A 17609-nucleotide genomic window follows, 5' to 3' on the forward strand; every position below is an offset into this window, starting at 1 on the left:
AAAAATCCTACCTTGTCTGTAAGTGTTCTGATTTCTCTGAGTTGTCTATTGACATGACAAAAAGATTAATAAACCATGTAAGAGAGTACTGGTACATTGGCTCAATATTGTCTAAATCAGCAATGGAAAAAAACAGAATAGAAGAATGAATGGAGATTGGACGGTAGCCCATCCGCGTTGCATCAATCATCTTTTCTGTTGCTTCGGCCACAGTTTGCTTCTCAGAGATTTCATTTGCCAGAGCCTTAGAGGAGGACAATATTTTAATGGCAGTTTCATCTTCTAATATGTTTCCTTCTGAAGATGAAAGTACTTCTAGAATCTTATCTTCAATTTCTTTTAGCTGCCTGGAAAAATAAAAAAGAAAGCATTTAAAACAGAACTTTAGTATTAGGATAGAACAAATTTAAAATGGAGACGTTCAAATGCCAAATACTTATGCAATATAATACTTCTATAATATTTTAGATTAACATATATATATTATTTAGAGTGTAACCTCATCAAACCTCAATAGATGATTTCATTATTCCAAATAGTGTTTGAGCTTGAATTTTTCCCAACAATTTTGATCTTTGGAAAGTTGAGCACTATGGCTTTTATATCCAGAACAAGTCTTAAATGATCATTCCTCTCATAAATGTATGACCAGTTTGAAGAGACGGTAGACCAAGTACCTACTTGTTAATTTTGGCTGTGTTTTTCAGCTACTGCACATTCTGCCACACTCTTCTGCCAACCTGATGTTGTGTTCGAAAGGCAGCATTCTGTGTACTGAGCAATCAAGAGTTAGCGGTGGTTGAATGGTTGTGGTGGTGGTGGTGGTGGGGGGGGGGGGGGGTGAAGGTTTAGCTTAGGGTATACCACCCTAATCTGTATTTCAAGTATTTGGTAAATGTATTCTTTAAAATATCATGGGTTATTTGCATTTCCAGCATTAATAACAAGCATTCTGTTACGATCCGCCTCCAGTGGGTCGGTGTACTCTGCAGGTTATTCATATTCTGTTTGTAGTTTATATGTTTCCCCTTGATCAGTACTCCGGGTTTTGCTTATCCATCTTGCCTGGATTTCATGCACACCTTGGTCTTGGGTGTGGCTGCCTGCTAGGCCTCTGGGTATTTAGGAATCCTTAGTTGTCTTCTAAGGGAAAATATGGGGAAAGGAATTTTGAGGGAGTAAACTGCACTGGTTTGTTTCGGATGAAATATGAAATTGATTTGCCTGTGAAAAAAAACTGACTAATCCCTTATATGGGGTATGGGAGTCCTATGTGTGCCTTGGCTGGAGTGTGCTAAAGGTACCTTTTTGTCGGACAGTCAGTGGTGCACCCCTTTAAATGATATAGTTAGGTATATCCAAGGGAAGAAAGAGAGAAAAGAGAACTCTGGGTGGGGGCACCCTTATATCACAGGTGTTAAGTGTAAATATAGTGTTTAAAATATAGCTTTTAATAGATATGCACTAAAGGTAGAAAACCCACAATAAAAATAAGCTTGCTCCAAAAATATATGGGGTAATATCAAAGGCTATTTTGCCTAACAGGCTCTCCTGGGGTACTGGGAGTAAGGTGTAACGTGATCCTCATATGTCCTCTGATGTCGACCAATATTGGTGTTTCTTAATGAGAAGGATTTAAATCATGGGATCTTTTACATAAATTGCCATACGTTCCCAGGAGAATGGACAGGAGTACCAGATTGAGAATACGGCTTTATCACGTGTGCATAGAGAGGTACTCTTTACCTAGAACGGCGCCAGCGATTGAAATCGCGGGCGTCGTGGGTAAAAATCGCAGTGATCGCGGTCATCGCGGGCATCGCGGGTAAATCGGGATGACCGCGATCTTCCCATAGGGAACAATGTTAAAACGGCTGATTGACCGCGATTTTACTGTTAAATGCCTCAATGGACCCGATTTGGGGCCAAATAGGCCAAATTAACCCTTAAATGTCCCCCCAAATGTTTAACGCCACCCCACGATCCACGCCAACCCGAAGCGTGGCGAGCGCAGCGAGCCCGCGAGGGGCGGCGGTACGCGTCCTCCGACCTTTTCATGCCCTACTATCCACTAGGGCGTGGTGTGAGAATATAAGCGTGGCGAGCGCAGCGAGCCCCGCGAGGGGACGCGGATACCTTCACAGGTAGACGCGTCCCCTCGCGGGCTTCACAGGTGTCCACCTCGCCACGGACACCTGTGAAGCCCGCGAGGGGACGCGTCTACCTGTGAAGGTATCCGCGTCCGCTCGCCACGCTTCGGGCTCGGTGGCTCGCTGCGCTCGCCACACTATTATATTCTCACACCATGCCCTAGTGGATAGTAGGGCATGAAAAGGTCGGAGGACGCGTACCGCCGCCCCTCGCGGGCTCGCTGCGCTCGCCACGCTTCGGGTTGGCGTGGATCGTGGGGTGGCGTTAAAAATTTGGGGGGACATTTAAGGGTTAATGGGCTCTGTGGCCCATTTAACATTGATTCCTATGGCCAAATCGTGTGGATTGAGCCATTTAACAGTAAAATCGGGTCCATCGCGCCTTTTAACATTGATTCCTATGGGAAATCGGGAGCATCGCGTCGCGGGCATCGCGGGTACATTTATGGACGGCCGCGACGCGACCGACACGATTTCAAAGTTTAACATTGGTTTCAATGGGAAATCGCGGGCATCGCGTCGGTCGCGTCGCGGCCATACATAAATGTACCCGCGATGCCCGCGACGGGCGCCGTTCTAGGTAAAGAGTACCCATAGAGATATTATAGCCAGTAATAAGAGCAGATCATGCGGCTATGCGGGGAATATAATGCTCACAAAAAAAATAATATTTTAAATGGATAACATCCACTGGACACGTCCAGTGGTTACCTTAGACCTGCGCTGGCTTGAAATGAAGTCAGCCGCGCTGGACTGGGCTGCCGTCCCTCGCCGTCTAGTGCTGTGCTGGCCCCTGCATCTGTCCCTGCCTGAGAGATGCCGGACACCTGTGTGCACCAGGTGACCCTGCTTCCTTTCCTGATGTACGTTTCGCAGCGCTTGTTCACAGTGAGGTGTGGCCGTGAGTGAGGGTATGAATGTTTATTCATTCATTCAGCCTATCACCTGTCTTACAGCATAATTGATGTTATCAGAGACCTATCATAGACTTGTATTGCGGACCTGTCATGAATGAGAGGCTCGGTTTGGTTAACCTATCAGTGAAATTCTCATAGTTTGGATTATGTCAGTGCCCCCAGTAGTAATTTTCAGTCGAGAAGTTACGTGATTCAGATGTTCAATTAGATTGTAATTAGCCTCATGTCTTGTTATTATAGCCGTGGGGGACTACACATTGTAAGGGAAGGTAAGGGACAAGTAGTTGGCCAGATATTTTGTTGGATTGGTATTAACCCGCTGGCTCCTCATACCTGATGTGGATATTCCCTATTGTGTTCAACAAATGTCTCCTGATTGTAGTATATAAGGAAGTGTTACACCCATAATTGTTAGTTGACCTTTCCAGGTGGAGAGAGATGTGGTGGAGAGAGAGGTTATTTTTACCGCTATTATGAGGTCTATATATTATATGCTGATTGCAAGAAATAGCAGGTGGCCAAGGAATATTTAAAAACTAGTGGGTAAAATATATGTGTATAGGTTTTCTTGAAATAATTATATATAAAGACAAAAAAGGTGGAATTGATGTTTTTTTGTTTCTTGATTTTGTGTTTTCATGATTCAAGTCCCGAAAGTTTTGACATCTATTATATTTTTTCACATTGGAGGACAAAGAGCTATAAATAGATTTTTCTGAAAAAAAAATTATCATAAAAAGTTATAAAAAGTTGTTGTAAGAGTTTGTGAATAGTTATACTTGGAAGGATTCTTTCTGAGTGTTCATAGTCTCGTTTCCATACATGATATATATTAGAAAAGATGGCTTGGTTTGTATGTCATTTTATGACACAACCATTCCTTTGATGTTCGAAATATCTTAAAAAGAGTAAAATGGTTATGAAGGATATAGTTATTTATCCTAATTATAGGTCATAGTAATGTAGTTGTGATAAATTAGGTGAGGAGTGCTAATAGCTACTGTAATTCAAATAAGAAGAGGGAAAGTGTGTGGACAGGGCCGTTTTTAGAGGCGGACAAGCCGTGCAGCAGCCCGGGGCGCCGCACGGCTTGTCAGCCTCTGTTAAACAGCCGGGGCGCCTGGCAGTTACCCCCAGCGCCGCCTTTGCCCCCTCTCCCCGTCCGCGGCGCCACAGCTTTTTAATTTCCCAGGGGAGGGGAGGGGAGCGCATCGCGTCTCTCCTTCCCCTCGCTCCCTTGGCTGTCAGCCAATCAGAGCTCGCGGGCGGCAGCCAATCAGGAGCCAGCCCGCGAGCCTATGAATGGCTGACGGCTCAGGAAAACACTGTGAAGGCGAGGTGCATGATCATGTGCGCTCCGCTCCCCTCCCCTCCGAGTCCCCAGGAAAGCAGCAGCAGCAGCAACGCAGCAGCAGCGCAGCAGCAACAGCCAAGACACAGACAGTGAGTTGTGGGGGCATATATGTGTGGCACTGTGGGGGCATGCCACTGTGGGGGCATATATGTATGGCATTGTGGGGGCATATCTCTGGCACTGTGGGGGCATATTTGGCACTGTGGGTGCATATATGTATAATGTATGGCACTGTGGGGGCATATTTGGCACTGTGGGGGCATAGCTGTCACTGTGGGGGCATATGTGTGGCACTGTGAGGGCAAATCTGCCACTGTGGGATCATATATGTTTGGCACTGTGGGGGCATATCTGTGGCACTGGGGGAATATTTGTCACTGTGGGGGCATATATGTGTGGTCCTGTGGGGGCATATATGTGTGGTACTGTGGGGGCATATATGTATGGCACTGTGGGGGCATATATGTATGGCACTGTGGGGGGCGTATCTGTGGCTCTGTGGGGGCATATTTGGCACTGTGGGGGCATATGTGTGGCACTGTGGGTGCATAGCTGTCACTGTGGGGGCATATGTGTGGCAATGTGGGTGTGTATCTGCCACTGTGGGGGCATATATATATGGCACTGTGGGGGCATATCTGGCACTGTGGGGGCATATTAGTAAACGGCGGCAGCGGTGCGTGGGGCAGAATGTGTGGTACTTATGTATTATCTGGGCGGCCAATTTTCTTCATCGCATGCGATGCGATTTTTCATTGTAAAGACCCGATTTTTTTATTGTATAGCCACCCATGGGTGATTTCATACCCCCACTATCCAACTAAGCATGGAGTTGATTTTATATACTGTAGTGTGGCGAGCGGACGCAGATTACTTTACATGTATTCTGTGTCCCCTCGCGGGGCTCGCTGCACTCGCCACGCTTCCGGCTCGGTGGTTTGCTGCGCTCGCCACACTATATAAGATCAACTCCATGCATAGTTGGATAGTGGGGGTATGAAATCACCCATGGGTGACTATACAATTAAAAATCGGGTCTTTACAATGAAAAATCGCATCGCATGAATTGTATGCCACTATATTGCATGCGATGCGATGCAAAGCAATACAATGAAAAAATCGGGCGCCCAGATATTACACAAGTACCGAATGTGTAATAGGCGTTACGGTGTGGGGAGTATTGCGTACTTGCCATCACAGTGTGGAGTGTAATGGGCATCACAGTGTGGGGTCTAATGGGCATCATGATGTGCGACATAATGTGTAATTGTCATCACGGTGTGCGACATAATGTGTAATTGTCATCATGGTGTGCGACATAAGGTGTAATTGTCATCACAGTGTGCTACGTAATGTGTTATTGGAATCACGGATAAATAGTGTATAATGATTTAAGTAGGCTGTCATTGGCCTTGATCTGTGAGGTGTACTAGGTCACTGTGTGGCCTTCAGCTGGCCAACTTAAGTGCGGGAGGACAATGACAATTCCTGCGGTAACCAATGTCTGGTCATGCAGGTCGCAAAAGTGAGATGTAAGGTAATTGTTGTCCTGCTAGACCAAACCCCTTATATTAAGCCATGCCCCTTTCGACAAATAAAACACACACACTATTTGTGTTATATATTGGGGGGGGGGGCGCATTTTTATTTCTTTGCCCTGGGAGCTAAACTGTCTAGAAACGGCCCTGTGTGTGGATAGCTGTATTTACATACTAAGGGCTGCAGTGACCATAATGTTTTCTACCTTTAGTGCATATCTATTAAAAGCTATATTTGAAACACTGTATTTACACCTAACACCTGTGATATAAGGGTGCCCCCACCCAGAGTTCTCTTTTCTCTCTTTCCTCCCTTGGATATACTTAACTGTGAGAACCGCCCGGTTATAGTTCTTAGTGGAGTTCTGTTTGTCAGGATTCCTGCTCCAGAGTGGTTCCGGTCCCAGCACCTTGTTTCCAGCGTCCTGTGAAAGTGTGGCGGTACGGGGTGGTATGGCATACTGCTATAACATATTGCGCCGGTACCCCGTTACGCCATAACAAAATCCCGGCAAGCATGTCACTGCGCATGTGCAGGTTTGCGCAGTGACATCAAGCCTAGGTACAGCGGCAGCCCGGGCAGCCCAAGCTCGCCTCACACTCCTGCCACCGTCACTCCTCAGCCTCAGAGCTTACCAGCAGCCGCCTTCTCACTGCCCCGCCCACCAGTGATGTCGTCACGTTACCGGAGCAAGATGACGGCGGAGGCTGGCTGTCAGGGCTGGTTCGCCAGATGATCAAAGCTGGATAGCTGGGAATAAGAGGCAGGAGAAGTCACTGAGACTGGTGAGAGACTGTGGGGGAGTTATGGTGTTTCCGGGGCACTTGTTATTTACCTATCACAGTGGCCTTGCGGCAGGGGGCACCTGGGGTCGGCATGTGGGGTGGGGGCACCTGATTGCATAAGTATGTGTATGTATGTATGTAAGTATGCATGCATGTATGTATGTACGTATGTATGTAGGTAGTGTTTCTCAGAGGCTGTGGATGTTTTGGGAAGTAAGGTGCTGTGTTATGCTCATACAATGTCCTAATCAGTGATGCAAGTGTGGCGGTATGGGGTGATACGGCGTACCACTAAAACATTTAGTGCCGGTACCCCATACCACCATAACATAGGACTTGGAAAGCGCTTCCTGCGCATGTGCAGGTTCACGCTGCGTGGATCTCAGGCAGCACGAACCTACAAATGTACAGTGAGAGCTCTCCGCGTCTTGTTGCCGCTCACTGGTGCTGGCTGATTTGCGTGCTTCTTCTGACTGGACCAACACGGAATGCCCCACACATTCCATGGCCCTGCAACAGCAGCATGGTCCCCCTGGGAGGGAAGGTCAGCAGTAACGGCAATGTGGCAGCGGCGGAGAGCCAGGCCATTCTGACAGGCCATCCCGGATTGTCTACTACATATCAAGGTAACATTTTACACTATGGCTGCCAAGAACTAATGTCATGAAGGGGAACTGAGGTGGTGAGAGTAAATGATTTATAACCACACATAGGGAACTGAACGTTCTAGGCACTACGAGCACCAGCATGGCCTTCATATAGAATAGTGTTAACTTAATGCAGGATTGGATTGGCTGACATACTTCTGGATTATTGGGAGACTGGTGTTCATTATGCCAGGGTTTTCTACACTTGCCCCAATGTTATGCTTTTTCTAAAAACGTTTTATGAAGTAATCTCTTGGATTTGGAACAGAATAATACTTGGTGATTGTGTATTGCCAATAGTATGCGCATTCAGTCACCAACTACATGTCAGTTTTCAGTCATTAGACTTTTGTGTATAGTGGGGTTGTTTTTATTAGAGCTGATATTGAGAACATCTTTAGGGGAATTGTCTAAGAGATGACAAAACGAAAATGGTGGCGTTGGCCTCCGCGGACGGTCACGTGGTGTGGAGATTACAATAGAATCCTAGAAATGCCGGTCTGCTATCTGGAGGGGGGAAAGGGGCGTGGCTTCCCATTCATTCTCAGCTGCCAATCATAGGCCTTGGCGAGGCTTAGAGCGCACTGTGAATGATTGGCTCATGCGCACTTGCTTTTCCACTGCGGCGGATGGAAAACACGTGTCTGAGGCAATTATAAAGTCCCAGGTCGGGGAAACTGAAAGAAGATTGGGGTGTTTTTGTTATATATACTGCACATAGCATTTTTCAGATATATCTGTCTCCATTTAAAACAGTCCCATAGAATTCCAGACCCTTTAGACAGTGATGCAAGTATGGTGGTGTCGCGTTATGACATGGGTAATATGCAGGGGTGTAAGCATGAAACATTGAAACCCCTGGCATTGAGCATGAAACCCAAAGCAACGAGCACTTATGTGGCATATTATGTAGTGAGCATTACAGTGTGTGTTTTTATATGTAATGGGCATTACAGTGCGTGGCATAATGGTGTTTGGTATATAACATGTAATGGGCATTACGGTGTGTGGTATTTTTTGTAATAGGTATTACGGTGTGTGGCATGTGTAATGGGCATTATGATGTGTGGCATAATGTGCAATGAGCATTATGGCATGGGTAATATGCATTGGGTGTGTGACATGTAACAGGCAGTACTGTGTAGATTTTTGCCGTGCGCCTTTGGCATGTAATAACCCTATTTATGGTTTGTGTGGCTCCTAAACTTTGATCCTGGCCCCTAAATTTTGTGTTCAGGATGCAATGCACAAGCCCAAACAGAAATGTCATTGTGTTCTAAAGTTTTGTCATGTAGCCACTCCCCTCGTGTCATATGACCACGCCCCTAAGCAAGCCCGTTTTTCGGAGTACCGCTAATACATTTTTTCTACTTGCACCACTGGCCTTGTCTGAGTCTGGTTAAAATCTTGTCAGAGTCCTATTATAGTCCTGAGTATTTCCTGTGTCAGGAAACCATTGCTGCAGTCTGAGAGTCCCTGTATGAACACAGACCCTGTCTGACAGAGATAAGTTCTGGTTTTTTCACCTTCAGTATTTCAGCTGATTCCTGTTAAGGTGACCATACACATGCAGATTTATCTGCAGATCTGTCTAGTTGGAACAAAAACATGGTTATGGATGAGAGCAAATGACAGTTGACCATTTGCTTGGAAATGCTGGAAAACTGACAAACTGTCACTCATCCATAACCATGTTTTTGTTCCAACCAGCCAGATCTGAAGATAAATCTTACTAGTGTATGGGAACCTTTAGAGTTTACCTGTGTGGAGTATTTGTCCTCTCTTATTAGGTGGTTTTGCCATCCACACAGGTTATATATTGTTTATTATTAACATCTTCATGCATTGTTGCATTTATGCCATTAGCCAGGACATACTGTGTTTACATCCTGCTGTGTCTCTGTAATTACAAGTGTGGGTGTGAGGAATTACTTATTTGCATAACATCTTCTTGCATTGTTGCATTCCATCAGAGCTGGCCCTAACCAATTTGATGCCCTAGGCAAGATTTTGGCTGGTGTCCCCTAGCACCGCCACCAATTGCACCTCTGAAAAAGCACTATGGTAAAAAATGGTACACCGGAGCTAAAAGGGGTCCTCTGAGTCCATGTACATTTAATCACATGGATAGACACTAGGGAAGGAGAGTAGTGGCATTAGCAGGTGGCTGGCAATATACGGTGCTTCTGCGTTTGACTCAAAATTAAGCCCTAAGATACGTTATGTCACTTTGAAGTGTCCCAGGTACATAATATACCTCAGCACCTTAGGGGTGGGGGGATGTTAGGGTTAGGCTGTGGGGAGGCTTTTTGTACTTTGAAGGGGGGTTAAGATGCGGGGGAGAGGAGTTTAGGTGGCAAGTTATAGGGATTATTCCACTAGCGGGAAGGATTAGGCTCCGGGAAGGGAGGGTTAGATGGGGTAACAGTGGGAGGGTAACTACACTTACTTGGCAAATGGTGTCTGTCATCCCCAGCGTGCAACGGTGACTGAGTGGGGCAGGTGGGGCATGCCCCGGTGTGCGGGGCGGGGGCTGTTGGTGCCGGGCGCAGCTGACTGGCCTGCTTCTCGCTGAGCTGCCCGATCACCATGCAGGGGGGGGGCATGTCCCCCATGTGCGGGGCGGGCGTTGTTGGTGCCGGGTCCTGTTGGTGCTGGGGACAGCCACCTGCCTGGCAGGCTGCTTCTTCTCACTCCATGCTGACTGAGCTGTCCGGTCACGGCGGTAGCCATCCAGCCATCCCTCCTGTTCCCTCAAACTTCTGCCAGCCCTAGGCTAAGCTTGGTATGCGCCCTTAGGCATTCCAGATGCCCTAGGCATTTGCCTAGTCTGCCTATGCCTAGGGCCGGCTCTGGCTCCCATATTCATCCACTCAACTCCCTGGTGTTTCTGACCACTATTATAAAATGTATCACTGTATGTTTGTTTGTTTTCATGGGTTTTAGTCAGTAATCCTTTTGTCCATCTCTCAGTTTCGGTTGATGCATTGTCCTACATAAGACCTGGGGGCATCAGGGTTGGAGTCGGCCTAACTCGCTCCTTCGGACGCGCCTTCTATAGGTGAAGTCTAGCGCTGCATGCATCAATTGACCACTGGGAGAGACAACAGAGTCAGGTGTTGTGCGTGGTCAGTCTCCTTCTTCTGTATTTGCACATGGGGACTCCCCAGAGTCCTAACACATTGTGGATATTAATATAAAAAAGTTTAGTGCAAAACATGCTATAAGTCTCTAGTAATTATACATCGCACAATTTATTAGTGTGAAAAAAATCCTGCACCAGAGATTTAAGGTGTTTACATTTCTCACACCATGTTTCCTTCCTATTTTAAATTAGATAATTTTAATTTAGCAGGGCAAAGGTATATGGGTGTATTTCATGACGCGTTTCTCCGCAACCGATAACGGCGGTTTCTTCAGAAGGAACCGCCGTTATCGGTTGCGGAGAAACGTGTCATGACTGTCACACTGTGACCTACATTTAACCTGAGCCCTCACTCATCATATTCTGGCATCCCTGGGAACGTCTGCACGGATAAACCATTTCCTGCAACGCACAGCCGCCTTCTACCTAAAGCATTTGCAAGCCGTTAAAACCGGAGAAGAAGGTCCTGTCACAAACAACAACAGGTCAGTGAGGCTTGCTCCCCGCATCACCCACAGCGGAGGCTCGCCACATACAGCTAGAGCCAGAGCGGGTCGTAGCGAGTCCACCTACTGAAACCTTCCACCTGCGGCATAAAGGCATTATCTACATTTCACACGTAAACATAAAGAAACATTGCGGCCAATTTATTGTGCAGTCTATCCCCCAAGGTGATTAGACACCTATTTAACTCTCAGGGTGCCTTGATATTTTTTTAAGTCAAGGAAAAAAGGTTTTTTTTTGGCACCGTAAAATCTGCCACATACTTACCTTTCAAAGGAAATTTGGAGGACTACTTCTTTCAATCTTTATACACACCCTAGTGCGCACAGGGTTGTGTGTTTAGGAAAATTTGAAATCCCAATATATATCCTTGCAATTGAGTGATTTGGAGCCGGACATTACTACTCATATTTTTGGTCATTTATTGTGATATTTTGATATATTGTGAGTTTCATATATTAGTACAATTGTGTATTTCCAATGAGATAGATTACTTATTTTTAATTGTGTATTGTTTTTTATTTCTATTTTTATGTGTATTTTTATTATAAATTGCATTCATTTTTCAAAATTGTGTGGCGCTCTCTAACATCTTTCATCAATTTAAATCATTGTTATAATTATTAATTTAGATCATTTATTCTTCTGTCTTCATTGACAATTTCCAGAATTGTCTCTGGGAGCGGCCAAAATCTTAATTGATCATCTTAAGTGTATTTAACCCCTTACCGACGCAGCATGTTTTTGCCTTCCTGACAGAGCCCTTTTTTTCAAATCTGACATGTATCACTTAAGTGGGGATAACTTTTTTTTGCTTTTACTTATCCCAGTGATTTTGAGATTGTTTTCTCGTGACACATTGTACTTTAAATTAGTGGTAAATTTTGGTCGATACAGTTTTTTTTTTTTGTGAAAAATACCAAAATGTCGTAAAAAAATTGAACATTTTGCTATTTGCAAAATGTAAAATTTTCTGCTTGTGAGACAAATAATCATACCACTCAAAATAGTTAATAACTAACATAGACCATATCTAAACTTTATTATTACATCATTATTTCAACTTTCTTTTATTTTTTTTGGACACTAGGGGGCAGCAGAGTCTAAATTTTACACATCACACAGTAAACGCTGCTTTTGGCTGTTCACGTTTGAACAGCCAATCGCAGCGATCGCCCATGGCGGGGGGCATCGCTGCCCCCCCCTGGGCAATGAGGGAAGATGTCTGCTGTCAGGGACAGCAGACATCGTCCCTCTGTCACCGCGTCTCTAGACGCGGTGACACTTTGAAGTCATGACGTACATTTACGTCATGTGTCGGGAAGTACATCCCGACCATGACGTAAATGTACGTCAAATGTCGGGAAGGGGATATATTCATATATATATATATATATATATATATATATATAGGGTGTTCCTGTCGTACGTGAACCGGTGGTCTGATCCTGCGGTGAAGCCAAGCAGACATCCACGCTGCATTACAAAGCTTCTGACACCGACTCTGGAGAAACCGGTGATACCGAAATCCTTTGGACGCTGGTGACGATTATGCTGTTTTATCTAAACCTATGTGTACGTGAGCTTTTATGATTCAGTAAAAATTGTTATATTTTATACTCACTGGCGCGCCTCCTCCCATTCCTTTTTTCGCATGTACCTAATTCTTTGAGGTTGGAGATAGCCTCTATCGTGGAGGAAAGGCTGCGATACACTAAGGAATATCTACAAGATTGACCACTCACTACAAATCAATGACTGAGCGCTCTTCAGATTATTGGTTGTATATATATATATATATATATATATATATATATATATATATATATATATATATATATATATATATATATATATACACTGGGTAGTGGATTAATTAAAAGTGATCGCGCCCGATTGCATTCTTTTTATTTCTGGCATGCCTGCATTTTTTCAAGGCACACCTAGCGTTATTTCTGGCATGCCTGCAATTTTCTAAGCATGCCCATGTAATGGCCGGTTACCACCCACAGATGCCGCCTCCTCTCAATCACCTTGCAAACGGCTAGAGAAGGAAAGGAGATGCAACAGTTCTTCGCTAGAAGGCATCGCACATGCGTGCTATGGGCCCTACACATGCAAAGTTTATCGATGATCTCCGCAGTGCAGATTCGCACAGCAGCAATCAGGTCTGAATTGAGCCCCATGTTTACAATTGATTAAATGGTTGCTGGAGTGAAATGAGACAAGTAAGTAGTGTCTCAATTCCTAGATGTACTGTATTTCCGGCCACCTAGTTAGGTATTAGTCCTAAAATTAAGAAATGGTAAACTGCAGTTCCATACAAAGTCAGCAATTTGCATATATAATTGCAATGTAAGTTATCATAATATGCTGCATGTTGAATGCTTTATGTTGATTTTCAGAAGTAGAACAGTGCAGCTTTTGTTCGTCTCTGAAAATTCTGTTTGGTTTATCCCAATATTCCCTTTGATATACTTTATATATTGGTATAATGCTCATGATATATGGCAAAGTATAATGTATTAGTCATTCAACCTTTTGTTTTCTGCTCCCTGTAGAATCAGTGCTTGCTTTTCTTCCTCAAGGTCTGGTCTCTCTCGAGCAACGACAATACCCAAGAGTTGATCCTGCATCCCTTCAGGAGTGATCATAAAATTCAGCAAGGTGACCTGTATGATATTAACGACAGTCAACGCAAATATTTACTAATTTGTCCAACTTAACGGAGCAACAAAATAAAACCTCGGCTTAGAAAGAAGGTAGCATGTTTGACCTTTCAATAGCGTATTTCTAATTTGCTCAAAAAGAGCATAGCATTTAAATGTGAACTTTAAAGCAAGATAAGAATCAGGCAAACATACACAGTAAATAAGACGGTACATAATAAAACCTTAAGCACAATCACATTCACAAATTATTAGGAAATGAAATGTATTTTCCCAGGTGGAGGTTGACAAACAAAACTTCTGCCAAATAGCTAATTTGCCGAAAATATCATTAGAATGGAATACAAACAGTACAAGAAACATACTGTATCTATTTAATTACAAATTTCCACACAAATGATGCAAATAATTATACCAGCTTTCACTCACTATCCCATATTGTAATAATTTATGCAATATATTATTTTCTCTAAGTTAATACAGATTTACTTATTACAGGGTTGCCGACTTTAATATTCTCCTCTCCGGGAGAAGCCCGGAGAGGAGAGTTTCAGCAGCTGTTGTGGATGTCCGTGGAGGGGGCGGGGCTAAAATGACACGATTTTGCCATTTTAGCTCCGCCCACTGCTCTGAGACCTGCGGATTGCGGCATTTAAATGCCACGATCGGGGGCACAGGGGGGTCCCCCCTGAATCCGGGAGGGCTGCCCACCCTTCCGGGGGGCCGGGAGGGGGACCCAATTTTCGGGAGACTCCCGGCCATTCCGGGAGGGTAGGCAACCCTGACTTATTAGGTTTAAAAAATACATATTTAAACTGACCTTGACAGATGTTTCAGGTAAATAATGTGGATTCCTCAATTTTGTTGTAATGTAGAAACGAAAATCGGGAGCATACTCAATAGTGGAATCCCCAAGCCGAATGCATACACTTCCACCCTGTTTAAATGTCTGCTTTAGTAGAAGTGGCTCTAGAATAGGATCTAATTCTTCTCCAACATTCTCCAGTAACACTAAAAAAAAATACAGTCGTACAACATAGATTAAATAAAAGCTTGATTATTAAACTTAAAATGCTCAAGTTAAAATACATAGGGGTTATTCAAATGGTAGCAGCTAGATCCCAGCTGTGAGTTTAGTTTGGACTATATAACCAATGGAGCAAACGATGTGACCCACAATGGCAGTGGCAGCAGCAAGGGAACATCAAATTCACTATCCACACCAGCACTGGTTGCCTTTAGTAACCAGGTGGCTGTTAGCGCTGCTGCCTCCCGTCACCCCTGCCAGCCGCGCTTACCGCTCCGGAGCGCTGTATGGCTGCGCTGTGGGTGGTCCCTTCCTCCCTGCTCAGGCGCCGGCTCAGACTCCGCTGCTGTGATCGCCCCCTCGGCTCCCCGATGGCGTCCCGGCCTCCTGGGCTGCTGGGACGCAGGAATCCTGTCCACACACGCTCCCTGCTGGGCGCCGCCATCTTGCCTCCTGGTCAGCTGACCTAGTGGACCTATGAGGTCACTCTCCAGTCTCCCAGCTGTGGCTAATTGCCTTAGGAAGCAGACAGGTATAAGAGTGAGCCAGCTGCAGCATTCAGGTGCCTGAGCAACTTCTTAGCTGCTGTGAATTCTAGCTTTCCTGCTATCTCTCCAATGAGTGCTATATTGGTTCCAGGCTCCTCCGGTGCAGTCCGGTATCTCTGCTGAAGTCCCTCTGTGAAGTCCGACATCCTCCAGTCATCCGCCGGTGCAGTCCGGTATCCCTGCTGAAGTCCGTTGGTGAAGCCGACATCCTCCAGTTCGGAATCTTTGCCGAGTCAGTTGGTTAAGTCCGACGTCCTCCAGTCCTCCCTTGGTAAAGTCAGACCGCTCTCCGCATCTACTTGTGGCAACTACATCATTATCCAGACATCCATTCAAGATCCCCTGGTGCACCCTGCAGCAGACTTACTTAACAGTCCTGTTCCAACCCTGGTCGTCATTACCATAATCCACGGTAGTTTTCACTGCCACTATTTATTCATGAGAAAGAGCTATATACATCCTCCACGTTTTACCTTTGCCAGTGAATCCATCCAGTCGGTTCCCACGTCAAGAACAGGTAAGCCTGAAGCACAAGTCGTGACAGTGGCGAGCAAAGTGAGCCTGCGAGGGTACACTTTGTGTGTCCTTTTGGGTCTTTCATGCTCCCCCAGCCCTCCCAGGTCATATGGTCAGTGAGAACATTTACTAAAGAGGATATGTATCTAACCGTGTTCAAACATAGTGCATCCGAAATGTATTCACAGCACTTCACTTTTTCCCACATTTTGTTATGTGGGCCTTTGTTATGTGTTTGCCTTAATCCACAATGGAATACACTCATGTTTCTTCTCAATATTCTACGCACAAGACCCCATTTAAGACAACATGAAAAAAGTTTTTAGGAGATTTTTGAAAATGTATTCTAAATAAAAATCATATTATGCTGCAGGATGGGAGGGTTAGCATTATGCTGCGTGATGGTAGTGTTAGTATTATGCTGCAGGATGGGAGTATTAGTGTTATGCTGCAGGATGGGAAGGTTAGCGTTATACTGCGGGGTGGGAGGGTTAGTGTTACTCTGTGGGATCGGAGTTTTAGTGTTATGCTGCGGGATCGGAGTGTTAGTATTATGCAGTGGGATGGGTCGGTTAGTGTAATGCTGCAGGGTGGGAGTGTTAGCGTTACTCTGCAGAATTGGGAGTGTTAGCATTATGCTGCGGTAGGTGCTGTTATGCTGCAGGATGGGTGTTAGTGTTATGCTGCGGGATGGGAGGGTTAGTGTTATGTTGCGGGAGCCAAGGGTCATCCTCATGCTGTGGGAAGTGAGGGTTAACTCTGTGGGATCGGAGTTTTAGTGTTATGCTGCGGGATCGGAGTGTTAGTATTATGCAGTGGGATGGGTCGGTTAGTGTAATGCTGCAGGGTGGGAGTGTTAGCGTTACGCTGCAGAATTGGGAGTGTTAGCATTATGCTGCGGTAGGTGCTGTTATGCTGCAGGATGGGAGGGTTAGTGTTATAATGCGGTGATGGGAGTGTTAACGTTATGCTGCGGGATGGGAGGGTTAGTGTTATAATGCGGGATGGGAGTGTTAGCATTATGCTGCGGGATGGAAGGGTTATTGTTATGCTGTGGGATGGGAGGGTTAGCGTTATGCTGTGAGAGGTGAGGGTTAGCGTTATGATGCGGGATGGGAGGGATAGCGTTATGCTGCAGCATGGGAGGGTTAGCGTTAAGCTGCAGGATGGGAGGGATAGCGTTATGCTGCGGCATGGGAGAGTTAACGTTATGCTGCGGGATGGAAGAGTTAGCGTTATGCTGCAGAAGGTTTGTGTTTGTGTTATGCTGCAGGATGGGAGGGATAGTGTTATGCTGTGGAAGGTGAAGGTTAGCGTTATGCTCCGGGATGGGAGTGTTAACATTATTCTGCGGGATGGGAGGGTTAGGGTTATGCTGTGGGATGAGAGGGTTAGCACTATTCTGTGGGAGGTAAGGGTTAGTATTATGTTGCAGGATGGGAGGGTTAGCTCTATTCTGCGGGAGGCAAGGTTCAGCTTTATGCTACAGGATGGGAAGGTTAGTGTTATGCTGCGGGATAAGAGGGTTAGCAGAATGCTGCGGGAGGTCAGGATTAGCATAATGCTGCGGGAGGTGAGGGTGGGATGGGTGTTATGTTGCAGGATGGGAGTGTTAGTGTTATGCAGCGGGATGGGAGGATTAGCATTATGCTGCGGGCTGGGAGTGTTAAGGTGCCCATACACTGCCTGCGACGTCTCGCAGCAGTGTACGGATACCTGATGGACTGCAATCCATTGTGATGGATCGCATGCGTCCCTGCTTAGCGCCCATCCCAGAACGGGTGGTCGGACGGCCAGCCGGTCCGACC

General features: G+C 45.5%; 1 protein-coding gene and 1 long non-coding RNA gene across 3 annotated transcripts in view; one reads left to right on the forward strand and one right to left on the reverse strand.

The window, feature by feature from the left end:
* DNAH7 (dynein axonemal heavy chain 7) overlaps positions 1-17609 on the reverse strand; it is a 918640-nt gene that overhangs the window by 124152 nt on the left and 776879 nt on the right. For both annotated transcript variants that reach the window (XM_083153498.1, XM_083153497.1), the window contains 3 exons: positions 14531-14721; positions 13580-13713; positions 12-347 (listed from right to left, as the gene is read on the reverse strand). In XM_083153498.1, coding sequence (XP_083009624.1) covers positions 12-347; positions 13580-13713; positions 14531-14721 — 661 coding nt within the window. The remainder of the gene's footprint in view (positions 1-11; positions 348-13579; positions 13714-14530; positions 14722-17609) is intronic.
* LOC146020400 (uncharacterized) lies at positions 3246-15639 on the forward strand. Its single transcript, XR_014450781.1, has 4 exons — positions 3246-3336; positions 13054-13209; positions 13630-13803; positions 15377-15639. It is a non-coding gene; the product is annotated as an uncharacterized LOC146020400 (long non-coding RNA).

This window comes from Crinia signifera, chromosome 7 (genome assembly GCF_055691185.1).
Source record: "Crinia signifera chromosome 7, ASM5569118v1, whole genome shotgun sequence".
NCBI classification, from domain to species: Eukaryota; Metazoa; Chordata; class Amphibia; order Anura; family Myobatrachidae; genus Crinia; species Crinia signifera.